We start from the raw sequence: 19,744 nt of genomic DNA on the forward strand, positions 1-19,744 counted from the left end.
AGTGTAGAATGTGCGATCAGGACTTGGATTGCAAAGTCCTTGATACTGCTGGAGACACTACATTCTTTAGCAGCTTGTAATTGTTCACCCCAGTCTCAGAAGAAATGTACATTCTTCTTTTTTTTTGTCCAATACCCACTGCTCCACATATGAATCAAATTCCTCCTGCAAATCATGGTAGTGATCCACATGACCCATTTGCAGAGCCGTGTTTGCCTGTCCAGTGCTAAATGGTGCAGTGCAAATTCTGAACAACATACTAATACTGCACACACTGTTAAAAGAGGAGAACACTCAAGAGTAGCACAAAATAATAATCTTTATTGTCACAATTCACACAGTGAGCAGCCTTACACACAGGTATACTGTACTCCCCTTCAGTGCATGTGTGTGGGCACCTGCCAAACTACGCCACGCAGTAAAGGAACAACACACAGTATTGCACTACAGGCAGAATCATTCTCCACCGCAAGCTCACACATGCTATCAGGGCACATATGCAGTTGCACCTGAGGATCTATCCAACTCCCTCAGCTGTTTTCTCCAACTCTGTACTAAGGCTACTATTAAAATCAATATCATTCAACAAACACACACAGGCAAAGACTTTTTTTAAAATCTCCTTCTCCTTCCCACAGGTTGAGATCTTTCCTCGAGGGTGACTGCCAGTCCAGTGCAGTGAGGCTCCGTCACTTGCTTCAGTCCTCTCAGTTCCCCTCACTACAGTACTCTAGCTGTAGCTGACTGGACTGGACTCTCTCTGTCTGACAGGATGATGGGTGCCCTGACATCTTTGGTTAATTTGATAATTGAATTAATTTGCATTTGATTCAGTAGGACACTTGAAAAACGTGTGTGATAGAAGCTCTGACCTGCTGTAATTTTGCGTCACAAGGAATCCAATAATGGATTAAGACACATGACAGTATCCTCTTTTCCCGAAATACTTGTGTACCACACACATCGGCTGTCTGAGATGGAGCCTTGAGTCTCACTTAAGACTTGAGACTAGATTTTGAAACTCAAGATTAGGGTCTCGTGAATAATCTTGTGAGGCGAATGTCACTTCCTCCCTCACTGTCATTATGCATCCCGTGCACAGAGATGACGTTAGCATTAGCACCTGTAACAACACTATCTAAGGTTAGCTGAGGAGGTTAACCTGTTTAGATTGGTGTTCATCTTCCCTTTTTTTATCAGGTGATTCAGTTGTGTGCTCTTCCTCTTGCCTGTCGGCATATGGAACGCTGCCTTTTCTCCTGATCTGCTCCTCACTGGACTGGTACAGTATGCAACTTTTGTCTCTGTTTTCTCACAGCATTCGCCTTTTTCTGTTGTCACTGTTATAGTTCCATCATGTGTTATACCAAAAATCTAATCAATGCAGATGCTGTCTGCTAGCAGATAAAGGAGTGATAATAATACAATATATGCTTTGAATTCCTTAGAAATAGAATTGCATTATTCTGACTGGATGGCATGCAGCAGATTATAAAACACTCACCATAACCTTGAGACTTTACCTGGGCTTGTTAATGCAATGTCCGTGAGAGCATCTCAACCGGCTAAAGAACTAACCACTGATTGTGTTTAACAAAATCTAGCACCCAGAAAAGCTGGTGTGTGTGGTGTGTTGTTGTGGAGACTGCTCCCATCTCCAGCACCCATGATTAATTCAGCTGTGAGGAGTCCCTGGGGATCACATCTCCTGCATGGGTGTGCAATGTCTGCATGCACCCTGGCCACTCCTCTTAAGGGGCCCTGGTATATTAGCTAATGGATGGCATATGATCTAATATATGCCATTAATGTCCAGCAGGGAAGGTCACTACCCAGACTCGCAGTGCACACCCTGGGACACGTGTGACCGGTAGAGCAACACAAAAGCACAAACTCACACGCAGTCCTGCTATTACCATATATTTCTCCTGCTAAAGCAGTAAAGCAAATGGGGAGTGTTGGGTTCTCTGTATTACAATTTAATTAAAGAGTTCGGTCTAGACCTGCTCTAATTGGAAAGTGTCATGAGATAACTTTTGTTGTGAATTGGTGCTATATAAATAAACTGAATTGAAAATTGAATTAACACACACCTTCAATGTGAATGCATTCACTACACAGTAGCTCAAAGGGTCATTCTTGTTTCTTACAACTTCAGACTTATTTTTAAAGTTTTATCAATCAAATTTGATTGAAAATGTTACTCACTGGATCTGGGAACACTGCCAAGTCTAGTCAGTCAGAGTCACAGTTGAAGATTGAGATTAATTGAACCATTTTCTTTGGAGGTTAACTGAGAAAGTGCAGTGAAGTTGCTGTCAAAAGAGCCCAGCTAGAAGCTAACAAATTACTGCAGATAAGGCTTACCAAAGCTACAAGAAACACAGCTATAACTGTCAAGCACTGAAAGGTGATAATAAATGCCTGTTCACATTCATTCAAAATGGCAGCCTTGTCACAAACCTTTGTATTAATGTTAGAGCTAAACAGTAACCTACACTAGAATTTGTTTCTGAAAACAGATAACTTTAACACACAAGGGCAAAGTTTCCCTTAAACAGCTTGTAGAAACTACTGCCACAGTTTCAGTGTTGACTGACACTAATGAAAGTGCTAAGAACATTGTCTGATTTTGTTTGTAGAAAAACATATTGGTATTTCAGACAATAGCAAGCCCTCGTTTTCAGTGTGGTAGTTATCTGACAGAGGCAACATGCCAACAAACCAAAATCATTTGGCCATGGTGCCCTTTATGTCCAAGCAAAAAATTGGTTTTGTATTTCTTTTTTAAAACTTTTTCGTTATTATTCTTAACAATACTGCTGTTATCGTAGGAACTGCTTCTTCTGCTTCTATACTCTGCAGTCCTGACCAGTTTGATTTTCATCTCTCTCTCTGCTGACTCCTTCAACTGACCACCCACCAACCCACACACTCCCTGCACTAGGACATGAAGGCGTTCTGTTCCTGTGTGTGTGTCAAACACCAGGTGCACTGTACGTGTGCTTTGATAATCCACATGTGTGATCACGTAGATTTGATCTCTGTCCATCAAATGGATCCTCACATTGTACGGAGTGGATTTGGTGGTCAAACACTCCAATCCCCTCTGATGTGTGATCTCAGGTGCAAGGGTCAAATGTATGTAAACCCAAACAGTGTGTTTCCACAGTGATGAGATGGGTTTGTCAAGAGGCTAATGTGCCTTAATCCCCTCAAAGCCTTTGGCTGGGTCCAGGCAGCCACTCCAAAGTGTTGGGGAGGAAAGATTTTCCTCACTAGGGCTTATTCACTGACTCAACAGACAGTGTGTGCACATGATTTTTATGTGTTGAACGTTTGTGCTCACGGTGCCTCAAGCTAACGGATTAGCCCTTTACTGGCAGGCTCCAGCATGCTTCTCATGTCCAACCAATGAGTTCTGTCTGTGTTCGCTTTCAGTGTTTTGGTTTATGAAAATGGAGGATTGAAAAATCGTCTTCAAAAATCACACCGGTATTAGTAATGAACAAAAGCTGCAATTTTATTATATTATTTTAATACTAACAAAATAATTGTTTAACTTTTCTAAGTGGAAATTTCACTATGTTTAATCAAAACAGGACAGTGGAAGAACCACAGGTTATTTCCACTTGGATTTCTGGTCTCCATCTTTGTGAAGCCAGAGGGCGTCTTTTTCTCTTCGCTTGTATTGCAATCCAGTTACGTTTTCAACAGCAAAAATGTAATCTTAAAATAGAAGTGCGAATGATGTTATGGATGTAGATACATTTTACAGCGTTTTGGTTGACTCTGATATTCAAACATAATATAGTCCTTCCAAAGAAATGAACCGGTGGGGCCGAGGCTGAAGATATCAAGAGCCAGAGGATGTACTCAGGGACTGTGTGGAACACATTGTCACTCCAAGCTGATCAAACACAGCCGCTCAGTCAGCAGCCCTAAGCTTCAAACTATGATGCTCTTCTTACCCCTATAGTGTCATTTTTTTTGCATGCAGGGCTCTGCTGTCATGTTAGCAATAATAAATACCTAACAACCGGTTACACTTTCAAAATAAAGCTTAGTGAGAAACATTCAACGTATTATCACTTATGGACTGTTGTGAAATAGTTGGGGTTTGGTTGAGTTTGGCGCAAAAGCTACTTGGTTAGGTTCAGGAGAAAAAAAAAAAGCTTTTGGTTAAAAATATAAAGCTAACAATGTACATGTCATACATTAAGTAACTAAGTACACAATAAGTACATAATACTGTAAGTTCCAAACAAAGTATTTGGTTATACACAGGACTCAGAACTTGGTTTCCACAATGAAAACCCTGTGTTTGACCCATCCAGCCACCTCCTGACTTTTCAGGTGTCTCTAAAATAACACTATAGGACTACTTCCAGTGTCATACTTTGAAGCCAAGGGCCACCAACCAGGCCAAATTACTTATGAAATAAGTGGTGGACAAATTCCTCAAAGCTGCTTCAGGGTCCTGGTTTTGTTCATGTTGGCTCACTGTTACACTGAGCGTGTTTACATGACCTCAAGAAACCATGTCACACAGTTTATCAGGGAAAGTGTTTGCTTGCTGCTTATTTTAAATATGTGTATATATGCAGCAGATCAGTGATCAGGTTAGGTTCTAATACTTCATCGTGTATTATTCTGATGTTTACCGCTGACAAAGACTTCTGGACTCTGCTATTAATCTCACCACTGTCACTTTACCTGGAATTTTGTCTCTGAATGCTCTTGTATGGTTTCTATTTTGTATTCTCCTCTTGTTTTAGTTTTATATATGGTTTATTTTATTTTTCTTACTTTCCACACTTTTATGTACTTACTGTATTTCTGTCATTGTGTGGCAGCATCAAACAATTTCCCTTGGTAGGGAGCAATAAAAGTTTCTCTTATCTTACTTTAAAATGGTTTCAAATTTACCAATACCCTCAGGAGTGCGGTTTGGAGTTTGAAAGGCATGGGAAGCTACCAATGAAAGATGATATCAAGTTGTATTGTGAAAAATGCAGCATCCAGTGTTTTTGCATCTTAAATCAGCATGAACCAAGAGTAAGGATATCTGCTGTTCCTTGGCCTGTTCAGGTGGGACTGAAGCACCTTTATTATGCCTCATGTTCTGTAGAAAAGGTGATGATGCTGATGGTGGTGGTGTTGTTCAGCCATTGAGCTGGCAGCAGAGATACCATTTCCACACAGGTGTATGCCTGTGTTGCAGAGAGTAGGTGGGTAGGTGGAGACTGCAGACCATTTTAACGGTGTCTCAGCCATGACATACACAAGACACCACACTCAATTTAAGCAGTGGTCATGGAGAGTTTGCCTACCTTGACCACATGGCTGATGCAAATACAGAGAGAGCAGGTCTGGATGCATGTACCATTTTTCACAGTTAATGACACAATAACACCTTGATTGCTCTGACAGATCATTGTTTTGTTTAAAGAGACGCCTCCCGATAACAGCGACAGTTTTTCTCTCTATTTAGATGTGAGACAAGTAGGTATGCACACACAAACTGCAAGCAGGAGAGAAACCCCTCCTCACTGATTATCACACGAGGCAATGGTCCTTTTAACTTCAGCGCTACAGAAGAAGTATCTAGGAACACATAAAAGTCTTATTAAAGGGTTATTATAAAGACCAGCGTGAAGAACTGCTGGCTACTGCTTGCACATGAATGGACCTATCACTGTACTTAATCCTCCTGTGTCCCCCAGGGGTTATCACCTGAGCAGCTGACTATATGTTTGTTATTCCAATGTTTAGAAAGTATGTAAAATGTCACACTAGAGACCAACGCTTTTGTTTTTGTGTTACAAATCACTGCAATTTCCCAGCCTGGGATCAATAAAGTATATCTATCTATCTATCTATCTATCTATCTATCTATCTATGCCTCCTCTGCTCGAGGGACACCGACATGCTATCTACACTCACACATTGCTCTGTAGTCCACTGAATTGATAGCTGGATCAGAATACACAGATCCTTTGAAATTCTGAAAACATTTATTGCGAAACTAGACAGCTTTATTGTACAGACAAATATGAACAGTGTTTGTGTGTTTATCATCTGATGCAGATGGGGGTCTGGCTGAAGTCCAGGGAGTGCAGGGAGGTGGCCAGGGCCGCATACAGGTGAGAGCTGCTGAACCTCAAGCAGTAAACTGGGCTGCTCGCTGGGTCTGAACTCAGCTGAAAGAACTGCAATACAACACAACATAGAATCACATCACAGCCGACGGTGAGGATGACATTTATTCATTTATTAGTCTGTCTATGTAGTCCTTCAGAGGCTTTAAGTTTAGGCTTAGATTCTACAATACTTAATCCTAACATGTGCTCAAATTTGACTGTGTTTTGAGTATTTCCCTACTTTTAGACTAGCCAACTGGTGTAAGTTTAAACTTAGGGAACATTAGGGAAAAAATCACACATCCCTTGAACGTAACACTGTCATTTATTCAGTTGTGAGGATATCGTGTACACACCTGCAGACATTCAGACTGCCGTTTGTCCCAGAGTCGTACAACACCGTAGTATGAGGAGCCACTGGCTATCATGTGATTTCCATCTGTTTGGATGCAGTACAGAGCGCTGTCATGAGGCTCCTCCCACTCCATCACACACTTCCTGTTAGAACGGATGGGAAATTTGAGACATGCGTTAATATAAACAGGATCATTTTTATGTCTATCACCATGGCAGCACCACATTAAGTCTGATCCTTGAATATTTCATCCATCCATTTTCTATACCGCTTATCCGTCAGGGTCGCGGGGGAGCTGGAGCCTATCCCAGCTGACTACGGGCGAGAGGCGGGGTTCACCCTGGACTGGTCGCTAGTCAATCGCGGGGCCAACACACAAAGACAGACAACCACACACTCTCACACTCACACCTAGGGGCAATTTAGAGTAGCCAATTAACCTAATGTGCATGTTTTTGGTATTGTGGGAGGAAGCCAGAGAACCTGGAGAAAACCCACGCATAGAAGGGCCCAGACATGAATGTGGGCTCTATCTTGAAAATGTACAGAGGAGGTGTGTAGAAGTGATGCTTCTTCGTTAAAGGAGATGGTTCTATCTCTGGGGGTTTGCTGTTTCTTCCTCTTATCCTTTTGTTCAAAGGCACTGATGCTTTTCTTTTGCAGACTGAATGTATGTCTGAACTACAGCGACACGGGTGAAATTACATCTCTGTATGTATGCTGTGGAAGTTTAGAGAAAACACTAAATCCCCATCTCTTGTTTACAGGAAAAACCCTATACTGTAGTTAACAAGGAGGTGACTGTGTGTAAGTGTGAGTGTGTGTGTGTGTGTGTGTGTGTGTGTGTGGGGGGGGGGGGGGGGGGCAGCAGGCTGAGTGAGCAGCAGAGCAGGATGGGGATAGTGGTGGCTGCGGTTGGGAGAGGGGAAATTTCTGCCAATAGACATCGATCCTCCATTAGTGCAGCCTCATCCATAAGTGATGGAGAGACACTGGGGGCAGACAATGGGGCAGCAGGGATGTCTGGAGGTCTTGCTCTCCCTCACACACTTACACATCAACACACCCACACAGATACTATATAACAAATGCACACGCTACTTCAAGCAAACATCCACGGGGGGAGGTCACCCACTGTCATTGCATCTTGAAAGTGAAAAACACAAACAGCACACAGCCTAATATACAGTTTACAAGTTTATAGACACACACACACATACACACACAGATGGCGTCATTAAATTATGCTTTCAATATCTGAATAACATAAACTCAAACTGAATGAAGAGATAACAGTCCATAACAGGTTGAGTGACAGGTGGAATTATTTTCAACGAGGATATTTTCTGATATTTGTCTGAAGTTCAAACCAATAAATCCGTGTTCCGCAGTAAGAGTTAAAACTCTGTGTGAAACAAAAACTTTGTGAGAGCTGAAATTATTCATTTGGGCATCAGAATTAGGACAAGGATATGATAATGTTGTATAGTCCTAATATAATTCTGCTGAAAGTCAATAAATCATAATGCTGAATTAAGCCTTACTTGTGATGAAACAAGTTACGCTTATTAAAGGTTCTGATTTGTCAGAATGTAACATTATTGTGTAAGCAAATATCCGCTAGTCCTCAGCAGATAGCATGATGTTTTTTCTTTACAATGCAGTCACTGCAGCCGTGTGCAGCTGTCGGCTGAGATGATCACCTGTACCAATTCCAAATCTTTCTATGAATCATTTACACACTCAAATATGTAAACACAGAGCCCAGGTTTACTGCAATTACCCATTAACTGTCAGAAAGCCATCACACTGTTCATACCTTGGTAACTATCCCTTCACTATATCTGACTGTATCAGACTAACATCGCAAATCAGTGAGCAGGACTAAATTATTCCAATATATAATATGTTTCCATTACTCTTATGAAATACTATCAGGTATTAAATTTAACCAAAGACAGGTATTCATGTCTGGTTAGTTTATCTATATAAAGGTTTCCCAACTGTATTTTCAGAAAATGTCCTTTATCACAACATAGTAGTAAGTACTGACATCACAATATAGTGACAGAGACTGTTAGTGAATTGTTCCTATAGAAGAGATGAGGACAGTGATAATTAACAATGATAATTAATTAGCTCTATTAAGCAATATGGGACCATACAGAATGTGTATTTGTTTTTTTTTGGTCTATCACATCACATTTCTTTTTGGTCATGAGCCCCAACTTCCAGACAACCCAAACCTCCTGGATGACCCTGACAGCCTTTTGAGGCCAGTGAGATTTGAACGTGTGAATTATTGATATCTAAAGAGGGACCCCCCTCTGCCAACCTTCAACCCAGCCCAACCCCTTTTAAAGTCCCCAGAGCGATCTGACAATCAGATCTGATTTGTCTTACTTGACTGATCCCCTCAAAATACAGCCTGAAATCCCTGTAACCCAAAATAAATGTTACCCTTTCCAGTCATGTTAGGGACCCCACCGGCTTATACTGAAGTGAGGACTGCTGTATTAATATGGAGTCCACAGTGGGCTGTAGGTTAGCTCCATGAGCTCACACTGCTGGAGATAAAACAGTAGGCTTGGAATGAACACGATTATCTGATGTTATTTCTTAACCTTTTCCAATGGAAGCGCACTAGGGAGGCCTTTACAATATCATCGAAAATTATAAGGGTTTGGAGTTTATTGTATTTTGGTCTGTGCTTTCAGTGAAAAGTAGCTGCTTTCACTGTTAAATGCCTTTTTTGTTTGCAATTCAATTCACATTTTAGTTGCTTTCATCCAATGACAGCTTAACTGATTTCAGCAAGGATCGAAGGAAAATCGATCATTAACCAATGTATGTATGTATGCACGTATGTATGTATGTATCCATACATCCATTATTATCCATATTCTATCCATACTTATCCTTTGCAGGGTTATTGGGGGGGCTGTAGACAGTTCCAGCTGACATTGGGTGATTGGGTGACAAGGTGACAGGTTCATCACAGTGCTGACATATAGAGACAAATGACCATTCATACCTATGGGGAATTTAGTGTCACCAGTTGAACTAACCTGCATGTCTTTGGACTGTGGGAGGACATGGGGAGAACATACAAACCCCGCACTGAAAGGAGATGACAGTGCTAACCACTGCATCACTGTGCTGCCACTAAAATTAGTCATATCAAGAAATAAATAATAATAACATTGGAATTAGATGAAAAAAAAAAAGTAAGATTATGACTGAAGGATGTAAACAAGGTTGCTAAGACCTCGAATTCCAAAAAGATAAATCTCTAAAGCACTGTAGATGCACTGTAGGTGCCCTCATTGAACAAACAAACCTACATTCACTCTAGCTGAACATATTTTTGGACCATTGGTTAAATGCTTTGGTGCTATATATTTACAGCACAATATCAAAGAGCACTGACTTTTGCAAATGTTCAAGCTGAGCCTGACAAAAGAGAGACAGTGGTATACCGTGGATTGAGTCGCAGGTCCCACAGTCGAATGAAGGTGTCATAGCCGCAGGTAAAGAGCTGGAACGGAGACTCAAACACCATGTCCAACACACCAGCCCCACGGCGAAACTGTGAGCCCAGAATGCACACACACTCCACCCTGGTGAAGGAGAGAGGGATGAAGGAGAATGAAAAGAAAGGAGAAATGACGTGACATGTCTTAAAACTGCACATCCATGTATGTGAATTCATGAAATATGGACCATGAAAGAATAAATGTGACAAATTTATCTTCATTTGATTTCATTCATTGTCAGTGGACAGTGAATGGCACTTTTATTTTACTACGCGCTGTGTGTAAGAAAACACATCAGCCTTAATGATTACTGGTATTTACCCACAGAGGGATTGACATAACCGATGGACTTCACACAAATATGAGGCAAAATAATGGATTTCTGAGCTTCATATGACCCTGACATGATGTTATAATGCCCTGTCTGAGCTCCTCACCCTATTTATCCTTATCTGTGATACCTTACCTCTTACCTGAGATACAGTGACTCACTTCCAACCCAAAGAAAGCAATTTGCCATTGCCATGGCTTCAGATAAGGTACTGAGTCTCACCCTGACTGCTTTACATTCAGCTGTTAACTGTCTCAGTTTGTACTGAAGGTCACAGTCTGAAGCAAATACAACCACATCATCTGCAAAAAAGCAGAGAACTGACACAGTCCTCCCCCCTCGCTGTGCTCCTTCTCAAAGAGATCGCAAACAGGATCTGGCAGAGCCCAACAGTCACTGAAAATATGCTTGATATCCATCTGCTTATCCATCCATCTGGTCATTCTTCAAGTGTTACAGTAATTGACTCTCATTAACCACTTGCATCAAGTGTAATCCCAGGTTGTTATTGCTGAACTAAAAATTATTAATTTGTGCGCCTCTGAAATTTATTTATCTCAATATAAAAATTGAAACAAGTGAATTAATCACCCAGCAATAATCAGAACATATATGCATGTAGGACTGGGCAATATGGATAAAGCTCTCCATCACTGTGGAACTCCTTATCCTTAGATTAATATATTGTGATACTGTGAGTAAATTTTCTGGAAAATCACAAAGGGACACTGTTAATGGATAAAACGGGCATGTTTGTTATTGTCTAATCCAGTGAATAAAAAAGTGTGACCAATCACAAAATGTTATCAAGTTGGTGCAAATTTATATAGTCTCATTACTGTATTGTCAAAAGGCCAAGGTTTCATATTTGGCTTCTTCTTGTTAAAGTATACATATGGCTAGAGCCCAGCCCACCATATGCTGGTTAAAAGCCTACACAGAGCTTGGGCACATCTGACAAAAGCATTATTTTGCCATGTTACTACTCTCTTGAGCCTTGCTGTTATGATTGCTGTATTACAGCACGTTTGTGTCACTGAGCCTGGATTAATGAATGTTGGACTGAGGACACACATAAACTGTGTGTATGTACAAGTGATAAATAAAGTTTGTGCCTCGGTTGATGTGGTGTGACGTGTACGTGTGTGTGTTTGTGTGTGTGTGCGCTCTCCATGCAGCACTATGCTCCTGTGATCACAGCACTGTCCCGCTTGCTCCTCGCCTCTTGATTATTGGAGAATAACTTGCACTCAGCAGGGCGGATTATTGCAGAATAACTGTCTCTTTGTTGCCATTTAATACCCTCCATGACCGTGACTGTGTGCGTCTCTTGCATGTTTGATACCTGCCCCGTAGCAACCATTTAAAGGAGGCCGCTGGCCTTGGCGACCGAGCAGCCCTGTGCTTCGACTCGTGCCCCCCTCCCTCGCTCTGGAGCTCAATCCGCAGGCTCAGGCTGGTAATCCCCCAGCCTTACCCCAGGGGGCCTTCTTATTGGACCAGGGTTTTCCCAACAGGTTGCCTTATTGGGTGAGAGCTTTCTCATTGCCAGGGTCTCATGACTAAGCCCAGGCCAATAGGGAGTCTGTGATGAGGCTGAGTTTGTGTCTGTGTGGGGTAGTGACCCTTCATTTTCCCCTTAGCACTAAAACCAAGGAGCTTAGCACATGCCACACAAAAAGAAACTCATTCAAACCAAAAGGATACGAGCCTGTTCATTCATAACTAAATAATGACGTCTCCATCACAGCACAACCACTCTAACTAAAAAGAGATCATCAATTCATAATCCTACCCTCTCAAATCCTTTTCTGATAATAATCTGATGCTGCTCTGAAAAAAGGGCAAAAACAAACCTAAACGCACATGAAAAATAAAAACTAGGGTTCCATAAAATGGCCCTAACATCTGTACATGGATCTTAAAGTCAGTAATAGCACCATGCAATGAGCTGGTGCACAGTGCAAAACAGCAGGGATTTTCAAATTGGTAGGTCACTGGCTTTTATGGGCCGCGTGTGATTACAGGATAGAGGCATAAGCATGTAATCTGTCAAAATGACCGTATCTGGTAGTGAGCAGCGGCACAACGTTGTGATCTGACCATCCTCTCTATTGCTTGTTGGGGTCCATAATGTTGAATACCTGAGTCTGGCCTTGAGCATGCCTGACTGGAAAGTGTCAGGCATGTCACACAGCAGACTCTAAAACACAGCTGACTGGCTGAGCCATAACCCTCACACACAGCCTGTCCTCAAAGGCCAAGTGATAACACACCATCATCAGCTGTAAGAACAGCACAACAGCCTTAGTGTTACAATATAATTGTAAGTATGTCATTTTTGTCACATATTTTGAAAAAAGCACACATTAAATGGTGTGTTCTTATCCCAACAGCCAAAATTATTGTGCTCCAACAACAGCAAAAAACCTCTATTCATTAAGACCCTTGTAGCCTGTTTAAATGACATGAAATAGAGTATTAGAGTCTACAGTGTGGTTTAACATTTTCGGATTCTGTTCATTAGTCTAAACCACCCGTACTTTACTGTCAGGTCAACTCTTAAAATTATTACAAGCATTTAAGGGGCAAAAATATTAGGGACAATTCAGTAGTACCTTTACATCAGTCATGGAGTTGTCTGTACTCGACACCTATGCTTGTAAAAATGCACCAGTCTTAGTGAATGTGAGCTGCAAGGAGTACTGTGGAGAACTTTGGCAGGCTGAAGGGCAGATAGGCTGCAGCATTTTGCACCAGCTGCAGATGTCTAGGGGCAGGAGCTCCAGTGAAATCCAATATTCGAAACACAAACGATAAAATAGATTTATTTTAAAATGCCTGATATCTCTGACTCTTACGCAGGCCACAGTCTGCAAACTAACTAGTGACTAAAGCCATCAAACAAATGCAGTGGAGTAAAAAGTACATCAGCATTTCCCATACGATGACTAATTTGTGGTGGCCTGCCACAATATCAACACTGACCACCACATACTGAGTTTCATTTTCTTTTTACACTAGGCTAAAAATACAGCTGTGAAATACTGCCATGCATGCTCTGTCCCTCTCTCTCATATGCACTCACACACACACACATACCCATGAAAACACATACACAATCACATATGAAATTTACCCCAGACAGGTTATTCTATGGTCTGAACACAATACTGTTAGTATTAATATTGGAGACTCCAGAAGTGGGCTAAGCAAATAAACAATTGGAAATGCAGCTAGCATAAGGATAATTAGCCTACGTTTATGTTAAAATAGGTTGGCTCACAGAGAGGAGTCTCACTCTCACTGTGCTCAGAGTGAGATTTTTGACTGTGGCCGAACTTGAAGGGGTCCACAAGCTACTTTTCTACTTTGTGGTATTTAATGTCCTCTTATTCAATACTTCATAAGCTCGACCAGCGCATACACTTACTTCATGAGGTTCTGCCTTACAATTTTTTTTAACCTTTCTGTCAGATGGTCCTCTCTGATGGGTAAGCAAAGGTGTCAGATGAATCTGTTGGTTTTTAAGAGGGCTGACTATGAATGAACTACCTCATACAATCTCACTTCAAAAACCCTGAACTATCCCTTTAACTAAGTGTCATGTGATTTATAAAAATTATGCTAAATACTGGGTGCTTTTCATTATGTTGACATGTCTCCACGTTTTTCTCACTTGTGTCTCAGCTTCTGCCAGCAAGGATGTGAGAGAGTGAAGAGCTTCAGTTGCCAAATGAGAAAAACTTAATTCCATAGCGTCAGGAGATGTTGATGTTGATGTTCCAAGAGATGTCTGTTACTTATGATGTGCTGCCCAGCTGCAAATCACCAAATGTCCACAGAAGAACATGTTGAATGACAATTTGAAAACCTTATAGTATCTTTCATAAAGTGTTAGTGTCATATATCTTTCTGAAGATTTATCATGCACAAGGTGAAGGCGTATAGAGCTTGTATTTTCCTGAAGGAGCTGAGACCTGGGACTGCATGAGAGGTATTAGAAGAAAGGCTTTCGGCGTATGAAGAAAATAATGAGAGTTTACTTTATGACTGACTTCTGATTCAGTTATTTTTTATTTTACAAAGAAATATGAACAATGACCGTTTGTGAGAACATTCCTCATCTGATGAATTCCAAAAACGGCCCAACTGTTTAGTTTCAAGTACAATCAGCTCACCAGTCGGTAAGGACAATCAATGAATGGGATGTTGCCGTCCATTAAAAATTTCTGCATAGGATACACTTGTGTTTCCTTCAGAGCTGCGTCTCCTTGTCTTCTAAAGGTGCATTTAAGGGATAGGAAGATTTCAGCTATTTAGTTAATTTAGTGGAATAGAAAGTATCCACAAGGTACAAAGTAACAACATTACAATCATAGGTCACAGTATAGGTATACTGGAAAGAATTTATGTTTATTTTGGATAGGAAATGTAATCAAAAGAGAAACACCAAATGACCAAAACGACAAGAATCCAGGTTGGAACTCCAACCCTAATGAGAAAGATCCTTTATGGAAGATGCAAAAATCTGCATTAAAATGATAAAGATTCAAATGGAAATCATTGTTTTCTGAGAGAAATAATCTTGCTGATTGAGAACAAAGCAGTTTGAGCTGCAGTGTGGCAGCTACTTTGTGAGAGGGGTAGACTGTTGGCCCTAGGGGGCACAGACTTAATGACTGTTCTGAAGGGGCTACTGGCTGTGTCACATACAGGGTCTAAGTCCTGATTTCAGCTTGTCTGGTCTCACTGCAGGAGTCAGGTTAGCTTTAGGGGCCACACACACACACAAGTTGTGAAAAGCATCATTAATGAATTGACAATGTTGAAAAAAAAAACAGAAGAAGCTAAGGGAATTATCCTTTAGTGTGGGGACAGTTAAGAAGGAGTATGTGTGTTTTGTGACAGAACTGGTTAAGTCTGAGCTCTAAACAGAAGCCTGGGGACGCACTGGGAACACACTCTCTTGTAAAAAGCCATCAGGCAGGTAGAGAAAAGAAGCCCTGCTGAGGTTTTTACTAAACCTAAAACAAACAGAGGGGAGCCACGCAACCTGCTACACAGTCCACCCAATTTACTCTGCGCCTCTGAGCTTGATGCAGCAGGAGGAATGCGAGAGACAGTGGAGAGGAGGGGAAACCATCAACAATGACCACCTTCAAAATGTCACATACACGTGTGCACTGCAAAGACAATACCCCTGCAATTTGTATAACAGAGCGTCCACCCCGATGCAGACATTTCACCCTGCTCTTTTCAGTTTCAGGAATGTCAGGAATCCCAGCACGGCCATTTGATTGTTAAAAAAAAAAAAGCCCCCCCCCTCCTTTCTAAAGAAACAGAGGGGAATCTTGGGAGTTGGGAGTGATGGTCAGGGTCCTTTCTCTTTCATGCTTTTTTTACCCTCTGTGTTTAGCCATGAGCGAAGACACTGAAAAGTTCGGGTGCTGCTCCAATGGCGCCACTTGTGTGGGATTCCACTCTATATGGCTGATCATAAGACCTCTTTGTACAGCCGAGATTAAAAAAAAAGTCACAGAATTAACTGCAATAGAGAGAACGAGAAAAGGCGTCAAATGAAATTAACATCAAAGCCACAAAAGCTCAATGGGAACATGGGCTTTATCTATCACGGACCAAGGAAGAACCCATTCAATGTTGTTTTGGATCCAAATCACGGGAATTGATACACAAATTATTTTTTGATGATCGGCTGGCCCCTTCTCCCTGGCTCCAGAGAGTGAATGAAGAGAGCGAGTGGCGGTAACGACAACAAATCAGTGAATAAGAGTACTGCAAAGTTATTTTCTGATTGTTTCATGTTCTAAAGAGCAAACATGCCCACAGCTCTGCAAAACCCTGCAGGAAGGTGCCACATTGTTGGATTTTGTGAGAATTCAGACTTGCAGCTCTTCACACGGACAGAGCAGAGCAGAGACATAAACACTGATGTAACCCAGTCGCTATGCTTTCAGTCTATAGTCCAATCTCACCCCTCTGCACTGTTATTTGCTGAGGGACACAAGCTCGCTACCTGGAGGCTGACGGCAAGAAATGTCTTCAACACGGAAAAATAATAACGAGGAGAAGAAAATACAGGCACATGCAGGGTCTCTATCCAGAGTGTATACCACCACCTCTAGTGGGTCATAAGTGATGACTGAGAGGTGATGCTTATGCTTCAGCTATGCATAAGCATATATTATATAGACAAAAGCATTGGGACACCTGGCGATGACACCAGCGGCGACTTTGGTGACGTGGCATTCTTAGCGCGTGGACATCGGTGTGGAGCTGGTCTCCCCTTTGCAGTGGTGGCTGCCGTTCTGGGAAGGCTTTCCACAACATTTAGGAGTATTTCTGTGGGGTTTTTTGCCTATTCATGCAGTGGAGTGTTAGTGGGGTTAGGTGTTAGAAGAAATATATCTATTATTATTATTATTGCTGCACTTGCAGATTTCTTCTGTTCGCTGATGATACAAATAATTTTTGCACTGAGCCTTACTGAAAGAGTTACAGAAAGTATAGCTGGTGAAATGGTCAAACTTCAGAGGTAGCTTAATGAAAACAAATTATCCTTGAATTGGAATTACCGGTATACAAAATTTATGTTTTTAGGCAATTGAAAAAGGGATGATCAAATCAAAACAATGGATGGTGTTCATCCTTGAAGCAACATTTTTGGGGTGATGATAGAAACTGCACTGAGAGAGATGTGTATATCAGTACGTGGAGTGAAACTGTGGATCTGTTGTATTTACTGTCAAAGTGACACAAAATGTCGCTTAAATATCGTTCAGTTTAAGAGAACGTTAAGAAAAATGGGACACTCTGAACCTCAGTAATGTTTATCTTCTATGCACCTATATCTATCTTCTTATCTATCTGAAAATGCAATTCTTTTAAATGGCAATGTAAAAACTATTTATTGTTCAGCACCAACAGAATGACAAAACTTATTCATTTTATGGACAACTATGACAAACTTGTGCCTTTCTTTCAACCTAATGATATTTGTCACAGGGCTGCCTCTGTCTGACACAGAGACAGGAAGTGACTGCAGGAATCCTTCCTGGAAGCTTGCCATCTCTTCTCTGTGATCTGGTTGTGGCAGCAGCTGTTTTGTGGGTTATTGTTGCTGGTGCTGCAGGTGTAACAGTGTCTTGTTTTTAATGTTTTGGCTCAGGTGGATCTTGAATAAAAGGGACACACAGTAACACTAATGCACAGGATTTGAGGTTGATGCTGGCGTGTGGGGGCTGATGGTGGTGTGTCATGGGAGGAGAAGCTATCTGCAGTGTCTGAAAGTGTTACTGGAACTGAGGGTGAGTCAGTGTGTTTACAACAGCATGCAAACTACAATTCCTCACAACTGAGATGTGTGCTGTATTTATTTCAAATTAAGGGATATTAGCATATTATAAAATCAATTCGGGCATGTGTGTAAGAAATTGTAATTATAAACTAATACTTCTCGTTTGAAAAAAACCCCCAACTCTTTTAAAAATGTATTTTCAAACTAATAATTTATTTGTTTGACTGTTGTCAAACAACATCAGCATGTTATTACTGACTTGATATCACCTCACAGTTTTTACTTTTTTTGACTCACATTAACCCCTGCACTATCTGGCCAAAAGAATGTGGACACCCCTGTGGGTATCTGTTAGTCATATGCCATTAAATGCTGAAAATATTCACTTCTCTTGATGTAGTATGAACACACAGTGCTTGGAGAACCCTTTTCAGCTTCTTCAGTATTTTGTAGTGAATATGGATTTATTACATATCCAAAATGTATTATATTATATATCCAACATGACTAAAAGCTAAACACTACTGACTGTAGACTGTGAAGACACCCATTGAAAATCCATTGGACAGGGGATAAAGGGTCAACTGGTTCGCCTTTGTTGTGAAACACATTTATATTGGAAGCGACAGCAGTGTGAGCAGTAAGCTCCAGCGTATACAATAACAGTAAATATGAACAATGCACCCTGATCACCCTCACCCTGTACACCCACACACAGCCTGGTATGCTGCTCTCAGCTGTTTATCAGACAGAAAATCACAACAGTCTGTGCCTCACCCTCTGACCGCAAAAAACACTTGTCAGACATGGAATACAAAACATTGCTGTCTTCATCTGTTTGGTAGAAAAATGTATTTTTGGCATTCAGACGTAGCTGACTGTGTTATTTAGTTTTATTTAAACATGAAAGGAGAAAGAGTTCACATTTCTTTTGTTATATTCTGCATCTGGTCTACAGGGAGTGCTGGAGAATAGTGCTAAATTGAGCAGTAACAATATGATGGAAGAATGTGTGTGTTCTCTCACAGGCTGTGTCACTGATGAACTTAGTCTTAACCAGTGATCATGTTACTCATATCCTTATGCAGTATGCTTATAAAGTCACCCGGGCTGAGGTAATTTATCACATTTCTGAAGTCTCTACTCTCAACTATGGAGAACGGCTGATCAGGCTTATGAATTCCATAATTTTCCACGTAATTGCTTTGGCATTTTATCATCCTGATTGTCCCTACTGTAATTCTACTGCGTTGGCATATTCTGTACAAGCGCTGCCATAATTAGTTGATTAATGAATAAGTTGATCGAGGGAAAATATTTTGTCAGCTGTATTAACTATTTCTGCCATTTTTGGAGCAAACATGTCAAACATTTGGTGGTTCCTTCATCACAAATGTGAGAATTTGCTGCTTTCCTTGTCATTTAATGTAATGAATAAAGAGTCTTTGGGGTTTGGAATGTTCGTCTAACATGTTGGAATGTTGGTCTCCATGCTTACTGAATTCTAATTAGATTATTAATTACTTGCTCTTTTTAGCATAATTTAGCCATTAAAGTAATAACAGAACAACTTGTCCCACCATTAATACATTTACATGGCAGAAGGGACAGATTTCACATCTGGCCAGGGAGAAAAACAAATCATTTAGACTTTAGAGGACCCATGCATTTCCCAGGTCTGTTACACCTTGTAACCATGTTAATTTCCCTCACCACCTGCAACCTCCAGAATAACCTGCCCACACATACCTTCCTTCACTCTCTCTGTGTCTCCTGTCTTCTACCCTCCTCAGATTTCCTAACCATTTGGGAGCAGGAAGCAGCTTTTTGTGTCTGGCCCTTGTGTTGTGCCGTGTCAGCCTGTTTTAATTGGCCCAGGTAAAGCTGGGAATTACAGCAGCCTTGGCAGTGATGTATCAGGTTTAAGCCTCACCTTTCAGAGACAGGAATTTTCAGAGGCCCCTCATTTTGAAGTCCTCTTCCATGAAGACTAGTGTTTTTTTTTTTTTTTTAATCGCTAAAGAGCCACACTGTTGTTGCATAAATGCAAGCTGAAAATTA

The 19,744-nt window shown here is 41.1% G+C and overlaps 1 protein-coding gene across 1 annotated transcript in view; it reads right to left on the reverse strand.

Moving 5' to 3' along the window:
- Positions 1–5,998: 5,998 nt before the first annotated feature.
- fbxw4 (F-box and WD repeat domain containing 4) overlaps positions 5,999–19,744 on the reverse strand; it is a 44,473-nt gene continuing 30,727 nt past the window's right edge. The window contains exons 7-9 of the mRNA XM_046401851.1: positions 9,978–10,118; positions 6,500–6,641; positions 5,999–6,212 (exon numbers count right to left, since the gene is read on the reverse strand). Of these exons, the coding sequence (XP_046257807.1) occupies positions 6,078–6,212; positions 6,500–6,641; positions 9,978–10,118 (418 nt within the window). The 3' untranslated portion in view covers positions 5,999–6,077. The remainder of the gene's footprint in view (positions 6,213–6,499; positions 6,642–9,977; positions 10,119–19,744) is intronic.

Source organism: Scatophagus argus, chromosome 10 (genome assembly GCF_020382885.2).
Source record: "Scatophagus argus isolate fScaArg1 chromosome 10, fScaArg1.pri, whole genome shotgun sequence".
NCBI lineage: Eukaryota > Metazoa > Chordata > Actinopteri > Scatophagidae > Scatophagus > Scatophagus argus.